Source organism: Bipolaris victoriae (genome assembly GCF_000527765.1).
Source record: "Bipolaris victoriae FI3 unplaced genomic scaffold scaffold_72, whole genome shotgun sequence".
Taxonomy (NCBI): Eukaryota; Fungi; Ascomycota; class Dothideomycetes; order Pleosporales; family Pleosporaceae; genus Bipolaris; species Bipolaris victoriae.
Genome location: NW_014575320.1, coordinates 25,854 through 45,483, shown reverse-complemented (window position 1 = coordinate 45,483; position 19,630 = coordinate 25,854). Strand labels below are relative to the sequence as shown.

At 48.8% G+C, this 19,630-nt stretch overlaps 8 protein-coding genes across 8 annotated transcripts; 4 read left to right on the top strand and 4 right to left on the bottom strand.

The window, feature by feature from the left end:
• Window positions 1-215: 215 nt before the first annotated feature.
• On the bottom strand, window positions 216-639 carry COCVIDRAFT_39804 (hypothetical protein; the record flags this gene model as incomplete). Its single annotated transcript, XM_014698762.1, has 3 exons — window positions 216-357; window positions 403-530; window positions 592-639. 3 exons carry the CDS (start codon window positions 637-639, stop codon window positions 216-218), a joined length of 318 nt encoding a protein of 105 aa, XP_014554248.1.
• Window positions 640-1,000: 361 nt separating this feature from the next.
• On the top strand, window positions 1,001-1,795 carry COCVIDRAFT_28640 (hypothetical protein; the record flags this gene model as incomplete). Its single annotated transcript, XM_014698761.1, has 4 exons — window positions 1,001-1,016; window positions 1,070-1,117; window positions 1,172-1,242; window positions 1,304-1,795. 4 exons carry the CDS (start codon window positions 1,001-1,003, stop codon window positions 1,793-1,795), a joined length of 627 nt encoding a protein of 208 aa, XP_014554247.1.
• Window positions 1,796-2,344: 549 nt separating this feature from the next.
• Window positions 2,345-2,855, bottom strand: COCVIDRAFT_105523 (hypothetical protein; the record flags this gene model as incomplete). Its single annotated transcript, XM_014698760.1, has 3 exons — window positions 2,345-2,473; window positions 2,544-2,738; window positions 2,796-2,855. The coding sequence occupies 3 exons, from the start codon at window positions 2,853-2,855 to the stop codon at window positions 2,345-2,347; spliced, it is 384 nt and encodes a 127-aa protein (XP_014554246.1).
• A 3,037-nt stretch (window positions 2,856-5,892) lies between these two features.
• Window positions 5,893-7,421, bottom strand: COCVIDRAFT_39801 (hypothetical protein; the record flags this gene model as incomplete). The annotated part of the gene is made up of 2 exons (XM_014698759.1): window positions 5,893-6,327; window positions 7,266-7,421. The coding sequence occupies 2 exons, from the start codon at window positions 7,419-7,421 to the stop codon at window positions 5,893-5,895; spliced, it is 591 nt and encodes a 196-aa protein (XP_014554245.1).
• A 524-nt stretch (window positions 7,422-7,945) lies between these two features.
• COCVIDRAFT_105500 (hypothetical protein) lies at window positions 7,946-8,459 on the bottom strand (the record flags this gene model as incomplete). Its single annotated transcript, XM_014698758.1, has 2 exons — window positions 7,946-8,311; window positions 8,361-8,459. Coding segments are annotated over 2 exons (465 nt in total), but the record flags the coding sequence as incomplete, so codon positions are not given.
• Window positions 8,460-12,009: 3,550 nt separating this feature from the next.
• Window positions 12,010-13,710, top strand: COCVIDRAFT_105483 (hypothetical protein; the record flags this gene model as incomplete). Its single annotated transcript, XM_014698757.1, has 3 exons — window positions 12,010-12,148; window positions 12,204-12,602; window positions 12,659-13,710. The coding sequence occupies 3 exons, from the start codon at window positions 12,010-12,012 to the stop codon at window positions 13,708-13,710; spliced, it is 1,590 nt and encodes a 529-aa protein (XP_014554243.1).
• A 1,937-nt stretch (window positions 13,711-15,647) lies between these two features.
• On the top strand, window positions 15,648-16,586 carry COCVIDRAFT_105446 (hypothetical protein; the record flags this gene model as incomplete). Its single annotated transcript, XM_014698756.1, has 1 exon — window positions 15,648-16,586. The coding sequence occupies one exon, from the start codon at window positions 15,648-15,650 to the stop codon at window positions 16,584-16,586; it is 939 nt and encodes a 312-aa protein (XP_014554242.1).
• A 1,087-nt stretch (window positions 16,587-17,673) lies between these two features.
• Window positions 17,674-19,358, top strand: COCVIDRAFT_28635 (hypothetical protein; the record flags this gene model as incomplete). The annotated part of the gene is made up of 4 exons (XM_014698755.1): window positions 17,674-17,900; window positions 17,960-18,261; window positions 18,323-18,747; window positions 18,810-19,358. The coding sequence occupies 4 exons, from the start codon at window positions 17,674-17,676 to the stop codon at window positions 19,356-19,358; spliced, it is 1,503 nt and encodes a 500-aa protein (XP_014554241.1).
• Between the last annotated feature and the right edge of the window lie 272 nt (window positions 19,359-19,630).

Genomic DNA, 19,630 nt, shown 5'->3' with positions numbered 1-19,630 from the left:
GCCAAGGGCAGCAAACAGATTGTTCTGACCAGCGCAATGTTTCGAATGAGAGGAGAATAGGCTGGCACGGACGCTAACAGAGCGGGACACGGGGCGGATTGAGTGGTTTGAACGCCGATCATTTTCAGTCCAACGCCATGCTGATGCCGATGTCGACAGTGCTGTCGTAATATAATAGTACAGATAGTGGGTACATTCACAGTCGTCGGGTCCTTCTATTTGACCTCCTTTTCCAACAACTCTTTTGCTTCGTTGACCTTGGTAGCCAGGTAAGGGCTGCCGCCTCGATCGGGGTGGTTTAGGAGCATCAGTGAACGGTGCTTCTTCCGCAGGAGTTCTTTTGTGATACCTCGTTCGCTGTTGTTTGTTAGCATGCGAAAGCACACATCCAGACCGACTTACGGCAGCTCTAATATCAGCGCTGCTTCTCTCCGTGTCATCTTGGGTTCAAAGCCGCCCTTGTAGTATGAGCGCCCCAGAGCACCAGCGCCCCCACCTGATCTCCGTAGAGCAACGAGAGCTGCGCGGCCCTATTCATTTGGGTCAGTATTGCCTGTATGCGAGGCCTGCACATGATACGGGAGGACGTACGAAGAAGGCAGTGGCACCTGCGCCTAATATCCACACCCAGGCCGACATGCTGGTCCTGTGCGGGGAGAGATGAGAATACGCGGTAGTTGGTTGGTGCAGCGGGTGGGGCGGGTGCTACGGGATCCAGGCGCAGACAATGTACAGAGTGGTGTTTGAGAGTACAATGTAGGCGGAGACTGGACGACGAGGACGAGCGAGGACGCAGCAGAGACGGGGCGATCGAGTTGATGTCGATAATGTCGAGGGAAAAGGCGGGCGAGGAATCTGCGGAGGTGCCTCGGGCGACGAGCGATGCAATTGGCCCCGGGGTGCACGCGCCACCCAAAATTTCTGGCCAGGCCGGCATACTGCCCTTTGCTGCACCACTACCACTACCTCCACCTCCTCCAATCACTCCCCCGCTGTCACCATGAGAATTGAGACGTGTATGTATACATTCTACATTGGCGCTTATCAACAACGATACTAACATGTCCAGGCTACTTCTGCTCAAGCCCCGTCTACCCGTCCAAGGGCATCACCTTTGGTATGCATACCCTCTGCAATTGCGCCACCACGACCCTCTTCTAACCGCGCACAGTGCGAAATGACGCCAAGAGCTTCCGCTTCTGCAAGAGCAAATGCCACAAGAACTTCAAGATGAAGCGCAACGTAAGCACGCCTCATGCCATGCGCTTATCCCACACATGCTGACTTGGCTTTTTTTTTACAGCCGCGCAAGCTGGCCTGGACAAAGAGCTTCCGTCGCGCGCACGGCAAGGAAATGACTGTCGATTCTACCCTCACTTTTGCTCAGCGCCGTAACGTGCCTGTGCGCTACAACCGCGACCTTGTCCAGACGACACTCAAGGCTATGGGCCGTGTATCCGAAATTCGTGCTAGAAGAGAGCGCGCCTTCTACAAGGCCCGTATGCGTGGTAACAAGCAGCGCCAGCGCGAGGAAGACCGAAAGCTGGTCCTGGAAAACCAGCACCTGCTGCCACCCAGCGAGCGATTCTCCAAGGAGGAGCTCGAGCAAATGCAAGGCGAGCCTGATGTCCAGACAATCAAGGACAAGGTTGCTGCCAGGAGGAAGGAGCTTGAGGCGGAAGAGAGCGAGCTTAGCGATGTCGAGGAAGAGATGTTGCCCAAGACTAAGAGCAAGAGGAAGATGAAGATGAAGGTCGGCGGTCGCGGTGTTGAGGCCATGGATGTTGACGAGTAGAGCGACTCTCGGGACCCGGTACCTCATCGACATCAACCGACAGCGACAGCCTAATGACTGGCTTGGCCTTGCAAGTAAAAAAACCGTTTCTGGAGTCTGGCGTCACATTACAAGGGTAGTTTTCATGACCAACATAGCTCGATACCATATCAAGAAGCTTGTCTCATTTCTCGCATCAATTTGCTCAACTTTGCTACTGCGTTTGATCCGACAACTTAGCAGGCGTCCTTGATTCTGCGTCACTCACGAGCATGTGTAGCAAGGTACGCAGTACTGCTGGCAGTACTCTCATTGTTGACTTCTAAGATATTTCTTGTTTTTCGGACAACCGAGTCCATGGACAAAATTGGACTATTGCGACTAATTGATAGCCTGGGAACCATAATAGTAACGAAGCCTTGTAGGCCATGGCATATGATGCACTCAATCACAATGACTCTCCTGTTGACTACATCTGGAAGGGAAGCGCTACATTGACACTTTGGTTTCTATGTACAAAAACATTCATGGGACAGCTTTCAAGTATATACAGATATCTCTGACCGAAACCTAGAAGTTCTCCTTGCATTGGTCGGGCCAGCCTGATGGATGTCTTCCTGAAGTAGTGCCGCAATAGTAGAAGGTACCGCTGGGTGAAACGGCATAGTAAACACTGCCAGCATTGTTGGGCAAACCAGTCTGCAGATTTCTACGTTAGCATGGCGAGTTGCATCAGATGCTAGCCATTGCGCTTCAAAGTGAAACTTACAACCCAGAGAGGGTAGGTTTTGAGCCCACTGCAATACTTCGTAGCAAGGTTGGCTGCACTGGTCTCACGCGGTGGTTGAGACCTGTCGCCTGCCTTAACCGCATCGATAAGATCTTTCTGATCGATGTGAACACCGCCCCTTACTGGGCAGTCAAGGCTTTTGGGGAACTGGCAGGCCGGATCGCACGACTTTTGCTCGGGCGAAGAGTTGGGGACTGGGGCCGAAGAGACGGGGGTGGCGTCCATAGCGACAGCGGCCGCAGAGACGGCGGTGGCACCGAGGGCGAGAGCGATGAAGGAGCTGGCGTGCATGTTGAGGATTGGTGTTGGTTCGGGTTGGTTCGGGGGGTGTTTGAATCTGGTAGTTCTCGGGGTGGAGAGTGAATTCTGGAGAGGGATTCTCCATTTCTTATATGGTGAGTGAGCTGCTATCCATCATCAAAGACCCGACGAGCCACCCCGACGAGCCGCCGAGACGAGGGCATTAGACACACTCTGCTGGGCATACTACATACGTACTTGCTAGGTGCTATTCGCAAACCCGAGTCGTGCTGCCGCTGAGATGTTCTGAACAGGCCCTACGAAACAACGCACGGTTCCTCCATCTTGCATGATGGGGAAGCGCTAGCCACAACGGTTCCCGATTTCAGTTAGTTGTTTCTACTGATTTGTCCTGATCCTTCACCCCTGTAATTGTCCTTAATATCAAACGGCCCGAGAAACATGTCTACGCTAGCGCCAGCCACGGCATGATGTGTTACTCCGTACCGTACTGACATTCGATCATTCGTGTAAGTATTACAGCCAAGTCTCTTGTGCTTCACACCTACCTTCCCCTTCAAATCCTTTCTCTCTCTTTGCACCAAAAAATGAAAAAGTCGCATTGAATAGCTTCTTATTGCCCCTACCCTTTCTCCCTGTCTCTTTCATGCTCAACCCCAGCTTCCTATACATAGCACTTTACCATACACACCCTCTCACCTCCCCGGCGCAAACAAACAACCCAAACCGTACGTGTGCCACCCCTCGCTTGACACAGCTTTCCCGTATTCCCACTCCCAATTATGCCTATAAGGTGACTGCAGCACACCATGTACTCACTAAAAAAAAACCGACGTTCTGAAATTTGAAGAATTAAACGCCTTTCGGTCCTATTACCAATTCGCACCGTCTGGGGGAGCCAGGGGGGAGAGGGAGGCGAAGTCGCAGGCTAAAAGACAGTTAAACGTGTAAGCTTATTCGGTACGGTTGGAAATACGCGTTATACCAGTAAGCAGGGCAAGTATTGAGATCAATGGATAAGCGAAAGGCGCAGGCGTAGAAGATGACGGCACGGTCCTTTGTGCATTGGGAAATGTACGCGGGTATGTTTTTCTTCTTTTTTTACCCCGCTTTGTTGCGGCCTCGTACGATTGTAGGATGTCGCGGACGTTGTGAGGGTGGACGGCGAGAGAAAAAAATGGTCTAGTACTACAAACATGGGGGGTGAAAGTGTGTACGCTAGCGATCCACCCCCCTTCTGTTGCTAATTATATGCGGTGACGTTGTTTATGGATGTTTGCGGAGATTGGAGAGACTAGGATAGGGAGTCCAAGAGGATAGGCAGATGATAGAAAGTCCGAGGAATCGTGTACTGATTGAGTTACTATGTTACGGCTCTGCTGCATTGTCGATAGAGAGTACTGCGCAGCTTGATCAATGCAACATGCAGAACCCCCCGATATGATAAAGCGTGTTGATGCACGCTGCTTGTCAGCCTGCCATGGCATTGTTTCGCAAAGCTTGGAGCATAGAGACGCGGTGTGACTATGCGAGCTGCGGTAATGAGGTTTGAGAGGCTTCATTCCACTCGATAGGTCAATTACTGTGTAATAATAGAAGATACTGTGATTTTTTTCTGGCGATACAGAATTATTAGTGGAGATTTCGGGTAAAATTCATGCGGGTATTCGGGGTAGAGATTGGATCGTGTGGGGGTGAGTGAGATGAGTGAGTACGGGTGTCGGATGCGCTGGCTACCCGTAATAGTGAGATTGTTATTTAAACTCTCGGATGTGATTGGAGATTAAGGAATGGGAGAATGAGTCGGACGCTCTCGTTTACACACTCTTGATAGGTTGGGGACATTTTTTCGCCCATGGTCAGGGCCTGTTCGATTGCTCCGTTTTCTGTCTTCGTTTGGCTGCCATTCGGGGTCATAGAAGACAGAAAGGGCTAGTCACGTGGTTAATCGGAAACCTTAATTCTTATTAGAGATCCTAAGATCTACGTCACAGGGAAATGGGGCTCTGCTTAACTCGAAGAGGGACACTCGTACATTAAAACTGCGCTAGATGTGTAGGGCTTTTTCCATATACCAGTGTTGCATTCACAAAACCGAGCTCCAGCTACTGGCATCCAGACCGTTTCACCGAACACGACGCCATTTCCATCTCCGTTTTCTGACGAAATCCCCGTCTGATATGTCAGAAAGAAACGAGGTGGAACTGAACAGGCACCAACCTGACTCTATAATTATGTACTGTTAGTTCTATCGCCTTAATGGGCGGTAGTACAAGATCGTATCGCGAAACTTGCAGGTCGAGAACGTGATGTCAACGTCGTCGTCAGAGAAACTCGGGAATTGGTTGCGGTAAGCGTTTTCAGGGCAGAATGAGAAAAAGATGCGATTAGAGGGTACTCTAGTGCACATATCACGCTGGCAGCCACAGAATAAGCATCGGCGCGCGGAATTGCCGTGACTGCTTCCGTCGCCACCCACACGGGCATCCAACTCGGCAATTCCTAGAGCTTATGTACTAGGGCATCTACAGTAAGCACGGTATCTATCATAAGCGGAATGGCACTTCGAAGCATTCCATACCCCATGCGCCATCTCAGCCACAATCTTACAAAAACGCACCACTCGAACTTTGCCCCTTGTATCTTGCTATTACAGCCATGAAAGTGCGCATTACAGCGCATTCGCTTTGCGTATAATCTAGCTCTGAGGCCCAATAGCATCCCTCTGAGCGTTTGTAGCTCGAGGCACTGTGAAAACTGCGCTGACGGATGGGGAAAACGTGACACTCGTGGACACTGGTGGAGGTGGAGATGAATGAAGATTAACGGGATGACATATGCTAGTAATGCATTCGTTCTCCAAAGAAACTTACCGCTTACTAGAGATATTTAACTTCAGTCGACTAAGATGGGAAATGAGAATTTTTGTAATAGCTCGATACGACTGGATCGTACCTTAAAGCATGAGTAGGTTTAGTCCTCTCAATATATATTCTCTAATATAATATTCCAGGTAGTATGTTAAAAATATAAGTATACCTAGAAAGCTATTCAACAATAAAAGCTCTCAGGGCCCCTGAGTAAGTAGTCTCAGTTGTTTGCTACTGTTCTCCCAAACAACAGGATCGTCCACAGTCGTCCACTTCAATAGGAGCTCCTGAACAGCTTGGAGAGACTTATCTTCCTCAGCATCCATGAAGAAATCCTTGCGGCCCTCAATCCCTTTCTTGCGCCTCTCCAAATACGCATCAAGGTCGTAATTGCTGTCAACGGAGGCTGTGCCCCATGTTGCGGCGAGGGAAGCCTGATAAGTGTCGCTTGACATGTCCCGAAATTTCTGCATTGATGCGTTTGCGGTCTCTGGCACTTGGGCGGGTGTTGGTTGATCGTGACCCTGTCCGGGCCTTATGAGTTGCACTGCTGTGGATGGGGCTTCCGGTTCCTGAGTGGGCACCAAGGGGTCGGGAACAATGTTCGGCTGGGTGCCAGCTTCAGCGTGGAACTGTAAGTCGTGTTTGTTAAGCCAATCCCTGACCAAATCTTTTGTGAGTTCGCGATGCCGATCCTCATCTAACTGTTCAATAGAAGGAATCCAAAGATCGCGATTTGCTGGATCTATGAGTGTTGGTCGATTTTCTGAAACCGGCACATCTTCTGGTAGCACCGTCGGTGGAAAGAAGGATGTTCCACTACCAGGCTCTGGCTTTTGCCCTTTACCCAATGCATGTCCGGTTTTTCCCCACTCCGGGACCAGGATCGGATCGCCATCCATAATGTGATCTTGATTAGATGGCTGATTGCTTGGGCTTTCGAATCCATCGAACGGGGACAAAGCTCGACTGTAATCCAATGTGAAGTCGTCACAATCGAATTTTTGATCATCTTCATTTAGCCCCATGATTGAGTCCAGTTGATCCAAGTCCCAGGTCCCGGACTGTGGGCAATCTCGAGCAAGTTCAGGCTCGGATTCGGCGTTCTGCGCAATAATATCTTCTGGGTGGTTTTCTTCGTCGAGAGCTCTAGGAGTATGGCTGTCCCACTGAACTTTCCGCTTTCCAGAGACATTGGTAGGATGTGCATCGCCAAGGGACTGAGATCTTCTCTTCTTGCCTCGCAGGGGTTCCTACTCGCTTTAATTTTGCCTTGGATTCAATGGCGTGTAACTTTCACTTACATCTATGTCTTGGGGTTGTTGATCGGTAGAGGGCAGGGGGTGATTTTCTTCACGGCCCATAGTTACATATTGTTCGGAAGCTTGACTTCTTGGAGCTTCTACGATCTTCTGTCTCGGTACACCAGAGTTTTCGAGAAGATCCTGGGTGTGTTCGTAAAGAACATCGACAAACATATCCGGTAGCCACCTTAGAATAACGACCTCTTTTGAGTGGTCCTGCAACGAATCAAACACAGAAGCTAGTATACAGTCGCAATTAAACTTACTGTGCTTGTAAGATCAGCAAGACCCATAGATCGGAGATGCGCAAGTTGTTCGGAGTCGCAGGACACCACTGGATAGATGGGGATTCGTTCAGGTACTGGACCAGCTCCGTTAGCCTTGAGAGTAGATATTGCCGCATCGATAAGTTCTTCTCTCATTCCAAATTTTGTTAACCCATTCTTTATTCTATCCATCAGAAAGTCATGCCTCATTTCCGAATCAATTGATCCTCTCGCCTTGCCCAGAGCAATGTTTTCTTCAAGTCGAGAATACTCCCATTTGGCCAACTCCAGTTTCTGGGTAGCCAACTCCAACCGATCAATTTGAGACCAGTACGGACGGACACTATTTGAAACGATGAATTGAGATGAAGGCGCGAGTTTTGTAGCTTCTGCGGTCCTCGGGGCTTGACCGTGACTTGTGGCGGTAGGTGCAGGTTCATTATTAGCTGCTGATAAAGAAAGTGTGGGTACTTTAGACTGTCTCGAGCATGCCGATACTCCGCTGCTAGATAGTGCTGTCTCGTTCACCATCTCTCCACTACTCTCTGCTTGATGGTGAAACTCTTGCTTGGCCGCTTCGTTGGCAAGTACCAGACTCTTGAGGGCCAACAACTCGTCGACGTCTACAGTATCCTTTCTGTTTTCGTAAGCATAGCGTTCCAAAACCAAAGCATCTAGACCTACGATAGATGCGACGTCACTTTGATCGCATAATTCAAAACCGCAAGCTCGACCAGTATGGTTGATTTAAGCGATTCCAAAAGTCGGCGAAAGAATTCAACCTTTCCTTTCCTAAAGATCCACATGATCTTGTGACCAGTAGGCAGGCGAAATCTACCGGCGAGCGGATTGTCAGACTTGGTCGCTTTTTTCAGGATATCCTCAATCTCAGCAAACACACGCTTGCACTCGTCGACGATCTTGATGCTCGTATCAAAGGCATCCTGTCTGAATAGTTGAGCTTTTTGGCCAAATTCCATCGCCTTGGCAAGATCCTTGAGAACCTGACAGAAGAGAGCAACGTCTTTCGCGATGTAACTCGTCTCCTGCGTGTGTGTCAGCTTGAACTATCGAAGTCTTGAGTGAAGCTCCCACCTGGTTGGCCGAAGCGATAGCATCTGCAACTTGAAATAACCCGATTGAAAGCTGTGTTCCGATTTGGGCAATCTGCAATATACTGGCGACAGCGCCAATCTTCGAAATGTTAGAGAAATGGGCGGGGTGGTCGAACGTCCAGACATACTGCCTCCATCGTCGCAAGAGCTAGCCGAAAGACCCTATGTACAAGGTCTACTGGGGAGAAGCTTTCATTGCGCCGTCATGTTAATCCTCGCACCCTTTGTTGCGGTAGTCATTAGAGATATGAATGGAAGAAATGGGGGCCAAGTAGTCAAGGCATACGTACGTACGGGCTGAAACGTGGTTGACCGGTTTTGGTTGTCTGCTCAGCCACCAGCCCCGCTCAGCCACAAACATCTCCACCGTGGAGTATGCGGGTCGCATAAACGACGCTGACAAGAAAGCTTCAGCCTATCAGAATGACAGCAATTGTATTTCTCACTTGACGTTGTTCAAATGTGAAGGTATAGTCTAACGCAGCAGCGCCTGCTTTTCGACTCTCAATGGCCATCGCTACTCCGTCAACTCGGTCACCTTCTCGCCAGACTCTGCACGAGAAGGCGTCCGGGCCCAAGAATAACACAGTCTATCAAGGCCTAAGCACAAGTTTGGATCGTATTTACTATCGAAGTATCGGCCGTTATGTGTTACAGTATTGTAGAATACGATTGGTATGTGTACTAGCTATGGGAAGCTAAGCACACATTGTTCCCATATGTTCAAAGTTACTTGGTTAGACTGGCGCTTTAATTATAGGCTTCTCTGTTGAAGCATCATTCATACCCATGATTTGGTGCTTATTATGTATACCAGCATCGGGTAAATGACACTACCTGTGTCTGACTTTGTCCAAGGAACTAAGGGACTGAAGTCACACCTCTCTTCAAATGAAGGATATCGACGTTCAATTACAGTGACGAGCAACACCTTATTATACTTTGCATCATGGTATTTCTTTCTATAAGACATATTGATCTTGACTTAGCGAAAACTCTATACTACTTATCCCTCTTATCAACCATGTGGATCCCATAAGAAATGTGATATCTTTCGTTGGGAACAATATGTTTCTTGAAATTACTGCTAATTACTCGCGGAAAAAAACCCATTATCCACGACTAACTTCATTGTAGCTGACAATCAGATCGAGACACATGCTTACCTTCAACACTCCACTCTTTTTGACTTCTGCAAAGACAAGGGAATTCTTTTAAAATCCTACTCTCTCAAAGATAGCACTTAAATAGTCGAGCCGCGTGCCATAGAAGACAGGGTTATAGACTTGTTACGTTACAAAGGGGGTAAGTGGCATGATCAACTTTTTTCTAGTGGAGTTATGCAGCGTGACACTGTGGTGCTACCTCAGCATGATACGCCAAGTCGCATGGAAAACATGTAGGTAAAACCATTGCCAAATATGGTATTCAATAAATTAAGTTTACTAAGGGGATGTAAACGATTCAACTTACAATTACGGTGTACGTTCGGCGTTGCCGAGGAGATCAGCAATGAATGGGTACACATGATCGTTCAAGAGTGCTTAAGGAAGAGAGTAACCGAATTCGTCGTCTGGGCAAGGAACCAGGGAACGAAGCTTAGCTATGAGTTCATGTATTCGTACGTATTGTGCCTTGGCATCTCGTGTCAAGCACATCTTTCTTTGTATTCACGAACTTGGCCCACTATTTCCAACGTAACTGCATAGTGGAGAAATGGCGGATATACTCTGTCGATGCAGTTTCCGTGCGCGGCAATCGTGGTGGTGATTATTTGGGAGAAGATTGATTGGTGCACCTAAAAAAAGATATTAAGTTGGAGACTATTCCATTCACGTCTGCCGACAGAATCCTGCGCCTGGGCAAAAGTAGAGCTATTGAGCCTCACAGGATTTTTGCAGGGGGACACTTGCCTGATCTTGAAACAAGTATTTGATGCGCATGTATTTGGTTCTGTAAATCCCATGTTTTTGTTTTCAACTAGGAGCAATGCAATGCGAAAAAAAGGCCTAAGCAGACTAGCTAGCATAATTTCTAAAGTTTTACGCACAAGTAGCTGTCCTTTTGTCATAATCCTAGTGGCTACTTGATCATCATTGAAATACAGCAGTTGATTGGCTGGGACAGCTGCTTTTCTATCAAAAATCGCGGGAGCCCACTGCTATGTGCTTGGCAAAATATGATTTACAACACGAGTAATGATGAGCAGCGATAGTCTTCACACTAGTCGTTCGCTACTTCAATGGAATGTTCCACGTGGCAAAGGTGTGGCAGTGCACTACTTTAGGATAGGCACTTCTGCAGGATGTAGTACTTAATTTGACACCAAGTGGCATGTCAACTACTAGATTGTTCCGCGTGACAGTTAAAGGAAGCTTGCATATGCAAAGCTTATTGGACCATGTCACTGCATCATAGCGCTCATTGTGCAGTACTGTGGAGAAGCGCAGAAAGCTGTTCAGCACCTATTGGATACCAATTGAGGTCAAAATAGTCTTAATGTGGATAAACGCCGTGTCTGCGATCGTATCTTGCATGGCCAATAACATCAAGGTGGCGAACGTTCTCTGTGCCAACTAGAATGCGATTCTGGCTCTAGCATAGCTACTCTTTTTTTTTAGGTCTGCGATCTACAAGGTGGCAGTCTAAAGAACTATAGATCGATTCTATAGAAGGCTTGATTCTCCTTGATTTGGGGATTTATGGGTCTAAACTGCGCTAACTGGCTGGGCAAAATACGATTATATATATGGTGTACTAAGTAGGTAGAGCGACGCATCAATCTATACCCTGTTCGTCGTGTTGTGGATGAAAAGGTACCCCTGTGGGAATAGACCCATGTAGAGTCAGTTCCTCAAATAGCTCAAGTGGTTGAGGCTGGGGGAAAGGAAGCAACCGGTCGAAGCCGATGTTACTCTGAGATTCCACTTACAGGGGCGACCTTCACTGTCCAGCGTAGCAATTCCCCGCCCTGGCACACTATTCACCATCCACCAAGTGACTACAGTCTTCTTTGCGCTACGAAGATGATCATGAAGAAGAAAATTGTCTCAATTTCACCAAAAGGTCTAAGTTCCAGGCTCCAAAAGATTTGGTGAGATACATGCACGCGACTCTCAGGCTGCTGGCAGCCGGGAGTACAGTGCCGGTGATACCTAGTTCCGCCGAAAGAAGGCGGGCTGGAGCCAATACTCGCTACGTGCTTGAGTGGGTAATTTTAGGGCTGATCAACTTAGCTTGGATAGAAAGCTAATCATGTCTAGACCGGTCTCATCCTAGCGTTTTCCCCTGCACCCAAAATAAGATTGCAGCAATCAAAGGCCGTTCTCTGAACGATGCAGCCCCCGGGCCGTTCCTCAAGCCACTCATCGAATCTCAATTCATCGCACTACCATGACTGCATTGTTCGTATCCAGAATACGATGTCACTACGCCCACTGTTAACACGATAGGTGACACCAAGCTTGATTCAGTTCTGACACGGATGTAATCTATTTGGCCGTTTGCTCCTGAACGTCATCCTAGTCGGCAAATGTACATATATATCTAATTAATGAACTACGTCGTCTCCGAGTATCTTTCCCCAGTCTTTCGTTTCCATCACTCTACAGCACAAACCTGAGGACATCATGAAGAGCAACCTCGCAATCGGTCTCGCGCTGATTGCGCCCAGTTATCAGGCGTACGTCTGGCCCAGCCAATACGACCGCACCGAGGACCTGTTATATTTACAAAGCGGCTACATTAAAATCGGCCAAATATCTGATCGTGCGCACTGCCTTTTCCATGACAATGGTCTGACAGAAAACTTACATCAAGACAGAAGTTCAGACGTGCGATTTTGGCGCGGGTGCACCTGGTATACAAAAGGCAGCGGAGTGGGTACGAACCGCCTTCCACGATTCTGTGACACACGATGCCTCTAAGAAAACTGGAGGACTGGACGCCTCGATCCAATTTGAGCTTGAACGACCAGAGAACCTTGGCCAGGCACTCAACAACACATTATCGGACATGGCTGGCGGCTACGATATCCGCACCCCGATGTCAGACCTTCTCGCAATGGCTCTAGTTATGTCAGTGGATCGTTGTGCGGGCATGCACGTACCACTAAGGCTGGGCCGGAAAGATGCGACAGAAGCCGGTATCAAAGGAGTGCCTGAGGCCCATACAAGCCTCGAGACCACCCGCCAGCGATTCGCAACTGCTAGTCTCAGTGAAGGTAAATCCGCCGTCGTATGCCATCTCGTAGATTGACTGAAAGCTGACTTTCCCTAGTCGATATGATCACTTTGATTGCTTGTGGGCACAGCATTGGTGGCGTCCACTCCGTCGACCACCCTGAAATTGTCTCTGGTCCTGTTAGCGAAGAGAACAAAGCCAGTTTTGACACCACCAAAGATGTTTTGGACAACCAAGTGGTTGTGGAATACCTTAACAACTCCACCACAAATCCACTAGTCCGCAACGCCAACGATACATTGAACTCGGATAAGCGTGTCTTCGCTTCGGATGATAACAAAACCATGAGAAAGCTGGCAGATCCAGCTTATTTCAAGTCGCAGTGCGAGGATGTCTTTACACGCATGCTAAATCTCGTCCCGGGAGACGTCACGCTCACCGAGCCCCTGCAGCCAGCAGACGTTAGGCCATACCCTGTGAAATACGAAGTCAATGACGACGGAGGTGTAGACTTCAGCCTCCGCCTCCGTATCCGTATCTCAGAAGGTAGCGGTTTTGATCCCGCATCTCTCAACGCATCTATCATTCCCATCAAGCACGATGGCACTCTAGGGGAGGAGATCAATGGTGTGATGGCCACAATGATGGGGGGAACATCGAGCGGCTACCAGAGGGAGCTATTTCAATGGTTCGAAGTCTTCCAATCGCTCAACGCCAGCGACGTTTTTGACTCGTTTAAAATCCGCGTCAACGGCAAAATCTACGACAACGGCGGAACAGGTAGCTACCCTGTCAACGGCGATGTGCTTTGGCAATCAGCACAGACGTGCGCCAATTTCCATCCCGACCAGAGCATCGACATGACCTTTGTTGCTGCTATTTCAAAGGCTCTGTTGGCTAAGGGAGCTACCCCACAAATTCGCGTGGTCGAGAGGACGCGAGTCCCAGGAAATGTTGTTCCTAAGTTGACCCCAGTCGTGCTCCCGATGCAGCGTACCTCTCAAGAGAAAGCTGGATACGTATATTACACTGTTGAAAGGAAATTCGACAATCAAACCGAAACTTCTACCTTTGATTTGATAGTGGGCGATTCCAAGCTTGAGTACCTTCAAACAGGTAATCTGAATACGTGTCAGACTTCAGCATAGAACCTGTTGCATTTAGACTTTCTTCGATATCAAATAACATAGACTAGTTAACGTTTATTTAATAAATTCAAAAAAAGATAGCTTGGTTTAGCCAAGTTCCTTAGTTATTTTATTTCACACAAGTATTCAACTGGAATATCTTCTATCTGCGTGATAAATCTAGCGTTTTTCATAATCATTTTTCTAGGCTTCATCATCCCCGATCGATCTCGATGCTTAGAGATTGTTATCAACTCATTCCTGTTTTTTTTCCATCAATTTTTGAGATTCGCAGTAAGGTACATTCAGTATTTCGTGCTGGGAGAAGTCATCTTGGAATTCTGTCCCTGATTAAACTAACTGCAGCTTTTTTCCCCCGAGAATATTCCTATATCTAGCCCCCTTGCGATATAGTAGCCCGTACAAGTCACTGCATTCAATCAAGCCAAAAAAAAGATCGCCACTCGCCAGGTATCAGTGGCGTACAGTTTTCTCGACGAAATTCTTGCAAGTCAATTCAAGAAAGACCTCAGCCGTACTTCTCAAAAAAATAGGTCTAACAGTCGTTTGGAAACCCGTCGAGGACCTGTAACGCTTCCGTTTGTCCATGTGATTGCGCTATCCCCATATTACGTCTCGATTCATGTGGAGCAGTGGGTCTGCGCGCACCCAGAACAATATCTCCACTCTTCTTATCTGGCTATGCTGGTTTGCGGAGGCGGCGCCATGATTACCGCCTAACTGCGTAGTGTAAAATCACAACTTGTTGACTTTGTTGCCACTCCGTCTGAGGGGGGGCCTTTTTTCGCTAGGCATGTCAATACTGTGGGTGAATCGATAATGTGCCCGCGTGCCTGTCAAGTCAAATCTGTTGGGCGCCTATGTCGGATTCGCAAAATCGAGAATTGGCATCTGTCGAGCTAGGAACCCACATTCTTTCGTTGACACTGGCATACTGAAAGTTACTCATCGGTCGGTTGCTTACTCTACATATATCTTCCTGTTGAATGAATTGATCTCCACTTGCCTACTTCGTTATCTATGCAGTTGAGGCCACCTGATCTTCAATCGTATGAGGTGTGGACCTTCGGCTACCATGTGCATGTACTGCCGGTCCTAGACACCTGGTTGTCGAAGTATGCCAAGTCCGTCACGAAAGCCAAGACATCGTAGTGTACTGTTGATACCCGTGAGCGGGATGTCAAAAATGGATAGAGGCGATTTGTTGCCAAGATTTACGTAGTGTAGCGAACGGGTAGTGTTTTCTTCCCGCGGGTAAACAGCGGATTGGTGAGCGGATTCGCTCTTCGTTCTCAGGTTCCCGTGCCAAAGCCATTTTGGGTTAGGTTTAAACCAGGAGGTATACCTGGATTGGGACAAAAATCGGAAGCCGTTCGGTCGGATCTCCGCTGTATGGTCACATGCTCCCCACGTGGGTGGAAAATTTCCAGGAAACAGGCACATTGTCTGTAGCCAAGTGATGGGGCGGCTCCTCCAGAATAGAGCTGAGCAGACTATGTACATTCCGAGCTCTAGTTCGCTCAAAGAGGAGAAAAAAATGGGTCGAAGCACCGCCAAGCAAGAGGAATGAATATTGGCGTTGCGGTGGCAAAACCGAGTTCTTGGAAGAAAGTATGCACGACCAGAAGCTCCGTTTTACCGAACAGGGCGCCGTTTGCAGGTCCGATGTAAATGCGGAAAACGGGGCTGAACCCACCCAGCAGACCCTGTGTGCTTTCTGGGATCCCGCGGGAACAGGACTTTGCGCCTCCGGCAATGCGTACCCGCTTTGTGCCTACGGATACCCTCTGAAACCTCTGTGTTACAATGATGAACACGCGTTCGAGTTACCGTAGTATATACCATCTCGATAGCCAAGTAGAAGTAATGGAAAAGTTTACACGGTCTACACAATCTACACAGTTTACACAGTTTGCGCTTACCGCACCATTTCCACCATGAGCGCAGCCATTGCTACCCATCCGGTTGACCGGAAACAAACCTCCACAAGCCTCAACACTCCATCTCAAGTAGCAGCGCCCAAGAAAACTACCCCGACTGCCATCGTATCGTTATTCTCGGGCGCTGTCGCTGGAGGTGTTGAAGCCACAGCAACCTACCCGTTCGAATTCGCCAAGACACGCGCACAACTGCAAGTAGGCGCTGGCGGCTCAAAAAATCCCTTTACCGTCCTCTCTCAAGTCGCCAAGACGGATGGCGTAAGGGCCATCTACACCGGCTGCTCTACGTTGATTGTAGGCACGGCTTTCAAGGCTGGTGTCCGCTTCCTCTCCTTCGACTCCATCCGCAACCGCCTCGCTGATGAACGCGGTGTCCTCTCACCAGCTCGCGGCATGCTGGCTGGTATGCTGGCTGGCGCCGTCGAGAGTGTGGTTGCAGTAACGCCGACCGAGCGCATAAAGACTGCCCTGATCGACAACGCGAAGAGCGGCGGGCAACGCTACAATGGAGGCTTCCACGCTTCGAGAGTCATTCTACAAACCGACGGTATTGCTGGACTATATCGAGGTTTGGTGTCTACAACTGCGAAACAGTCAGCTACTTCTGCGGTTCGCATGGGATCGTACAATGTCCTGAAGGAGTTCGCGAGGCGGAAAAACCTCAAGCAGAACAGCGCACTTACTTTTGGCATGGGTGCCGTCGCCGGTGTCATCACCGTCTACGCAACACAACCTTTCGACACTATCAAGACACAAGCGCAGAGCGCGCGAGGTGCGAGCACAAAGGATGCTTTCCGGTCGGTACTGTTGAAGGGAGGAGTGCGAGGATTCTGGAGCGGTAGCACGATGCGGTTAGGCAGGCTGGTTTTGAGCGGTGGCATTGTTTTCACAGTTTATGAGAAGGTCGCATATCTGCTGACACCTTCCAACCAATAATTTCCAACCAATACCATTTTTTAAGTTTCGTTAATATATCCTCTTGTTCTGTTTTAAGGCATCAAAAGTACTTGAAGGCTGGAGTTCAAAGGCCCTGTGAATAGCGTCATCTGACCCAGTAATTTCCTCAAGGAGTATAGTAAAGGTACCGTTGTTCATCTCGTAGAACACCAGAATATCTTTCTCTTTTTTGTAGATTTACATTAGCGCTATCAGCAGAGGTCCACTTCTCTAAAATCCACTCTCCCAAATCTCTGGTATTAATATCTATGTACATCTTCTTTTAATGCATCTCTTTTCTTCTGATAGGCTTCCAGAAGTATTTACTACGATATAAAGCTACAGAATTCGGTGACTATCACTCCCTGAAGAAGAAAAAAGCTAAAATAGTTGAAAGAAGGGTAAATCCAGTGCTAAGCACACTTTACACCGATAGCGTGAGCGCTAGACAGGACCGCCGGGTCAACTGACTCCAGCCGTCCTTTGCCTTCATTTTGTCATCAGTATGCCATAGTGAATTCCTTGCACGAGCTGCACTTGTCCATTTCCTTGTGATAGAAGGATGCTTGGTGTTCCCTCTGCCTACACCGGATTGATCCCGCGGCAACTCGATCCCGTGGCGGGAAGAGGAGAGTGCTGTCCATTACCCGCGGGACGGCAGTGTGGCGGCTTCCCGAGGGAAAAGACCGGTCTTGGCCTCGTTACAAGGGGCGGCGCCTGAGGCCTCATCCCAGCTAGTCTGGCTGAACGATTAGATTTTCCCAACGACTAACGTTTTTCTTGTCCAGCCAAGCCTCAGCCCAGCCTCAGCCCATCCCAATCGTTCGTTGTTTGCGGGGCCCCGCACCTGTAGGGTATCTGGGGGATTCACCAGCACCTGTCATGCGAGGAAAGTCTACCCAGATGGCTGCATACACTATGGTCAAGCCTCTTTTCTGGGCATTCAATCTGGGCATTCGATATATATAACAGTATGGATCGCATCACTATGGAACCAGCAGCGCGGGTGTCCATCTTACTTCCCAGCTCCTCCTTCAACAACAATAACAACAACTCCTGTGCTACATAGACATTTCGGTCGAGCAACATGACGGAGAAACGATCTGTCGACTTCATCGACGAGAAGGGCGCCGATGCCGAACTCAAGGAAGTCATCGCTGACCGCCAGGTCCAAATCACTCCTCAGCAGATTCAAGCCCGCTTTGAATCGCTCCGTGACTTGACTGAGGAGCAAATGGCTATATTGAACAAGCAGCTTGTTAAGAAGCTCGATTGGCGACTAATGCCTTGCATCACTCTCATGTTCTTGATGAAGTAAGACCCTGGTCCCGAAAATTTGGTCTGCACGTGAGCAAAGTTAACAGTGCATCTAGCTATCTCGACCGTATCAATGTCTCAAACGCACGCCTTGCTGGACTTCAAGAAGATTTGCACATGTCAGATACACAGTGGAATACTGGTATCTCGACCTTCTATGTTGGTTACCTTGTCGGCCAGCTTCCCGGTAACCTGTGGCTTGCCAAGGCGGATCCCAGGTGGCTTTTGCCATCCATGATGATGGCTTGGAGTATTGGAACGATCTGTATGCCGGCCATGACAAGCGGCGCTGGATTTGCGGTCTGCCGTTTCTTCATCGGTCTTTCAGAAGCACCTTTCTTCCCCGGTATCACACTGAGTAAGTTCCAGCTTGTACACCCGGACACGGGTTGAAAGAATTTGAAACTGACAGAGATCAGTGACTTCTTCATGGTACACCAAGGAAGAGAACCCAATGCGCATGGCTATCTGGCACGCGGGAAACACCATGTCCAACATCTTGTCCGGTTTCTTGGCTGCAGCTATCCTCGAGAACATGGACAATCTCCTCAAACTCCACGCATGGCAATGGTTCTTCATCATTGAGGGCGCCGTCTCCATTCTCGTAGCAGCCATTGCTTACTGGGCGCTTCCATCTTGGCCACACAACACTCGCTGGCTTTCAAAGGAGGAGTCAGAAATGGCACAATACCGTGTCCAGGTATCCAACGGTGGTCATGAGGAGGAGTTGGGTGGAACATGGGACGGACTCAAGGAAGCCGCCAAGGACCCCTTCACCTGGTTCTTCTGCATGATGCACTTCGCTCTTGTCACCGCTCAGAGTTTCAAGGACTTCCTGCCTTCGGTAAGTTCTACATCTCTACTATCCTTCTGAAATATCTCTTGACTAACCGTGCCGCCTTACAGATCATGAAGACCTTCAAGTTCGACACTCTTACCACCTACCTCGTCCAAGCTCCACCCTACGCCATCGCATACGCAGTTGCCTGCGGTCTCGCCTACACTTCCGGTCGCTTCCAAGAATCCTTCTATCACATTGTGATTCCCATCATCTTCAGCGCTGCAGGCTGCGGTATGCTCATCGGAACTCTCAACATTGGCGCCCGCTACTTTGGTCTCATCCTTCTCATCAGCGGCACCTACTCCGGTCTCAATCTTCAGCTCAGTTGGGAAACTACTCTCGTACCCGCCCCACGTAGTAAGAAGGCTGCTCTTATCGCTATTGCGAACTGCATCAGTCAAGTCAGCCACTGGTTCAGCCCCTACTTTTTCCCCAGGTCCCAAGAGCCTTTCTACAGACTCGGTGGTGGCTTGATCTTGGTCGGCTGCCTGATTTGCTGCGTCTCAGCCGGCTTGGTCAAGTGGCGTGCGGTGCGCTTGAACAAGAAGCTCGATGAAGCTGAAGGCTGGTCCGAGCACACTGGTGTCGAGCGCGGATGGAGATATGTGTATTAACGTGTTTGATGAGAAACGTTCCTTGCAACGAGTTAACGATTAGTTATATGCCAGTCCGCTATGATTAAGCTGTGCTTAGTATAATGTACTTTGTTGTTTTTATCAAGTTAAAGAGATATCAATTCATGACTTTCATGCTTGTTCTATACTTGCCAATCTATTTTGCAGTTTACAAGAACCTGTTCATTTGCCATGGTATGCGATTCAGATCTCCGGTTTTGGAAAAATATGTCTGAAAAGGTTCTGATATGGGCCTACCCCGTGATATTCTA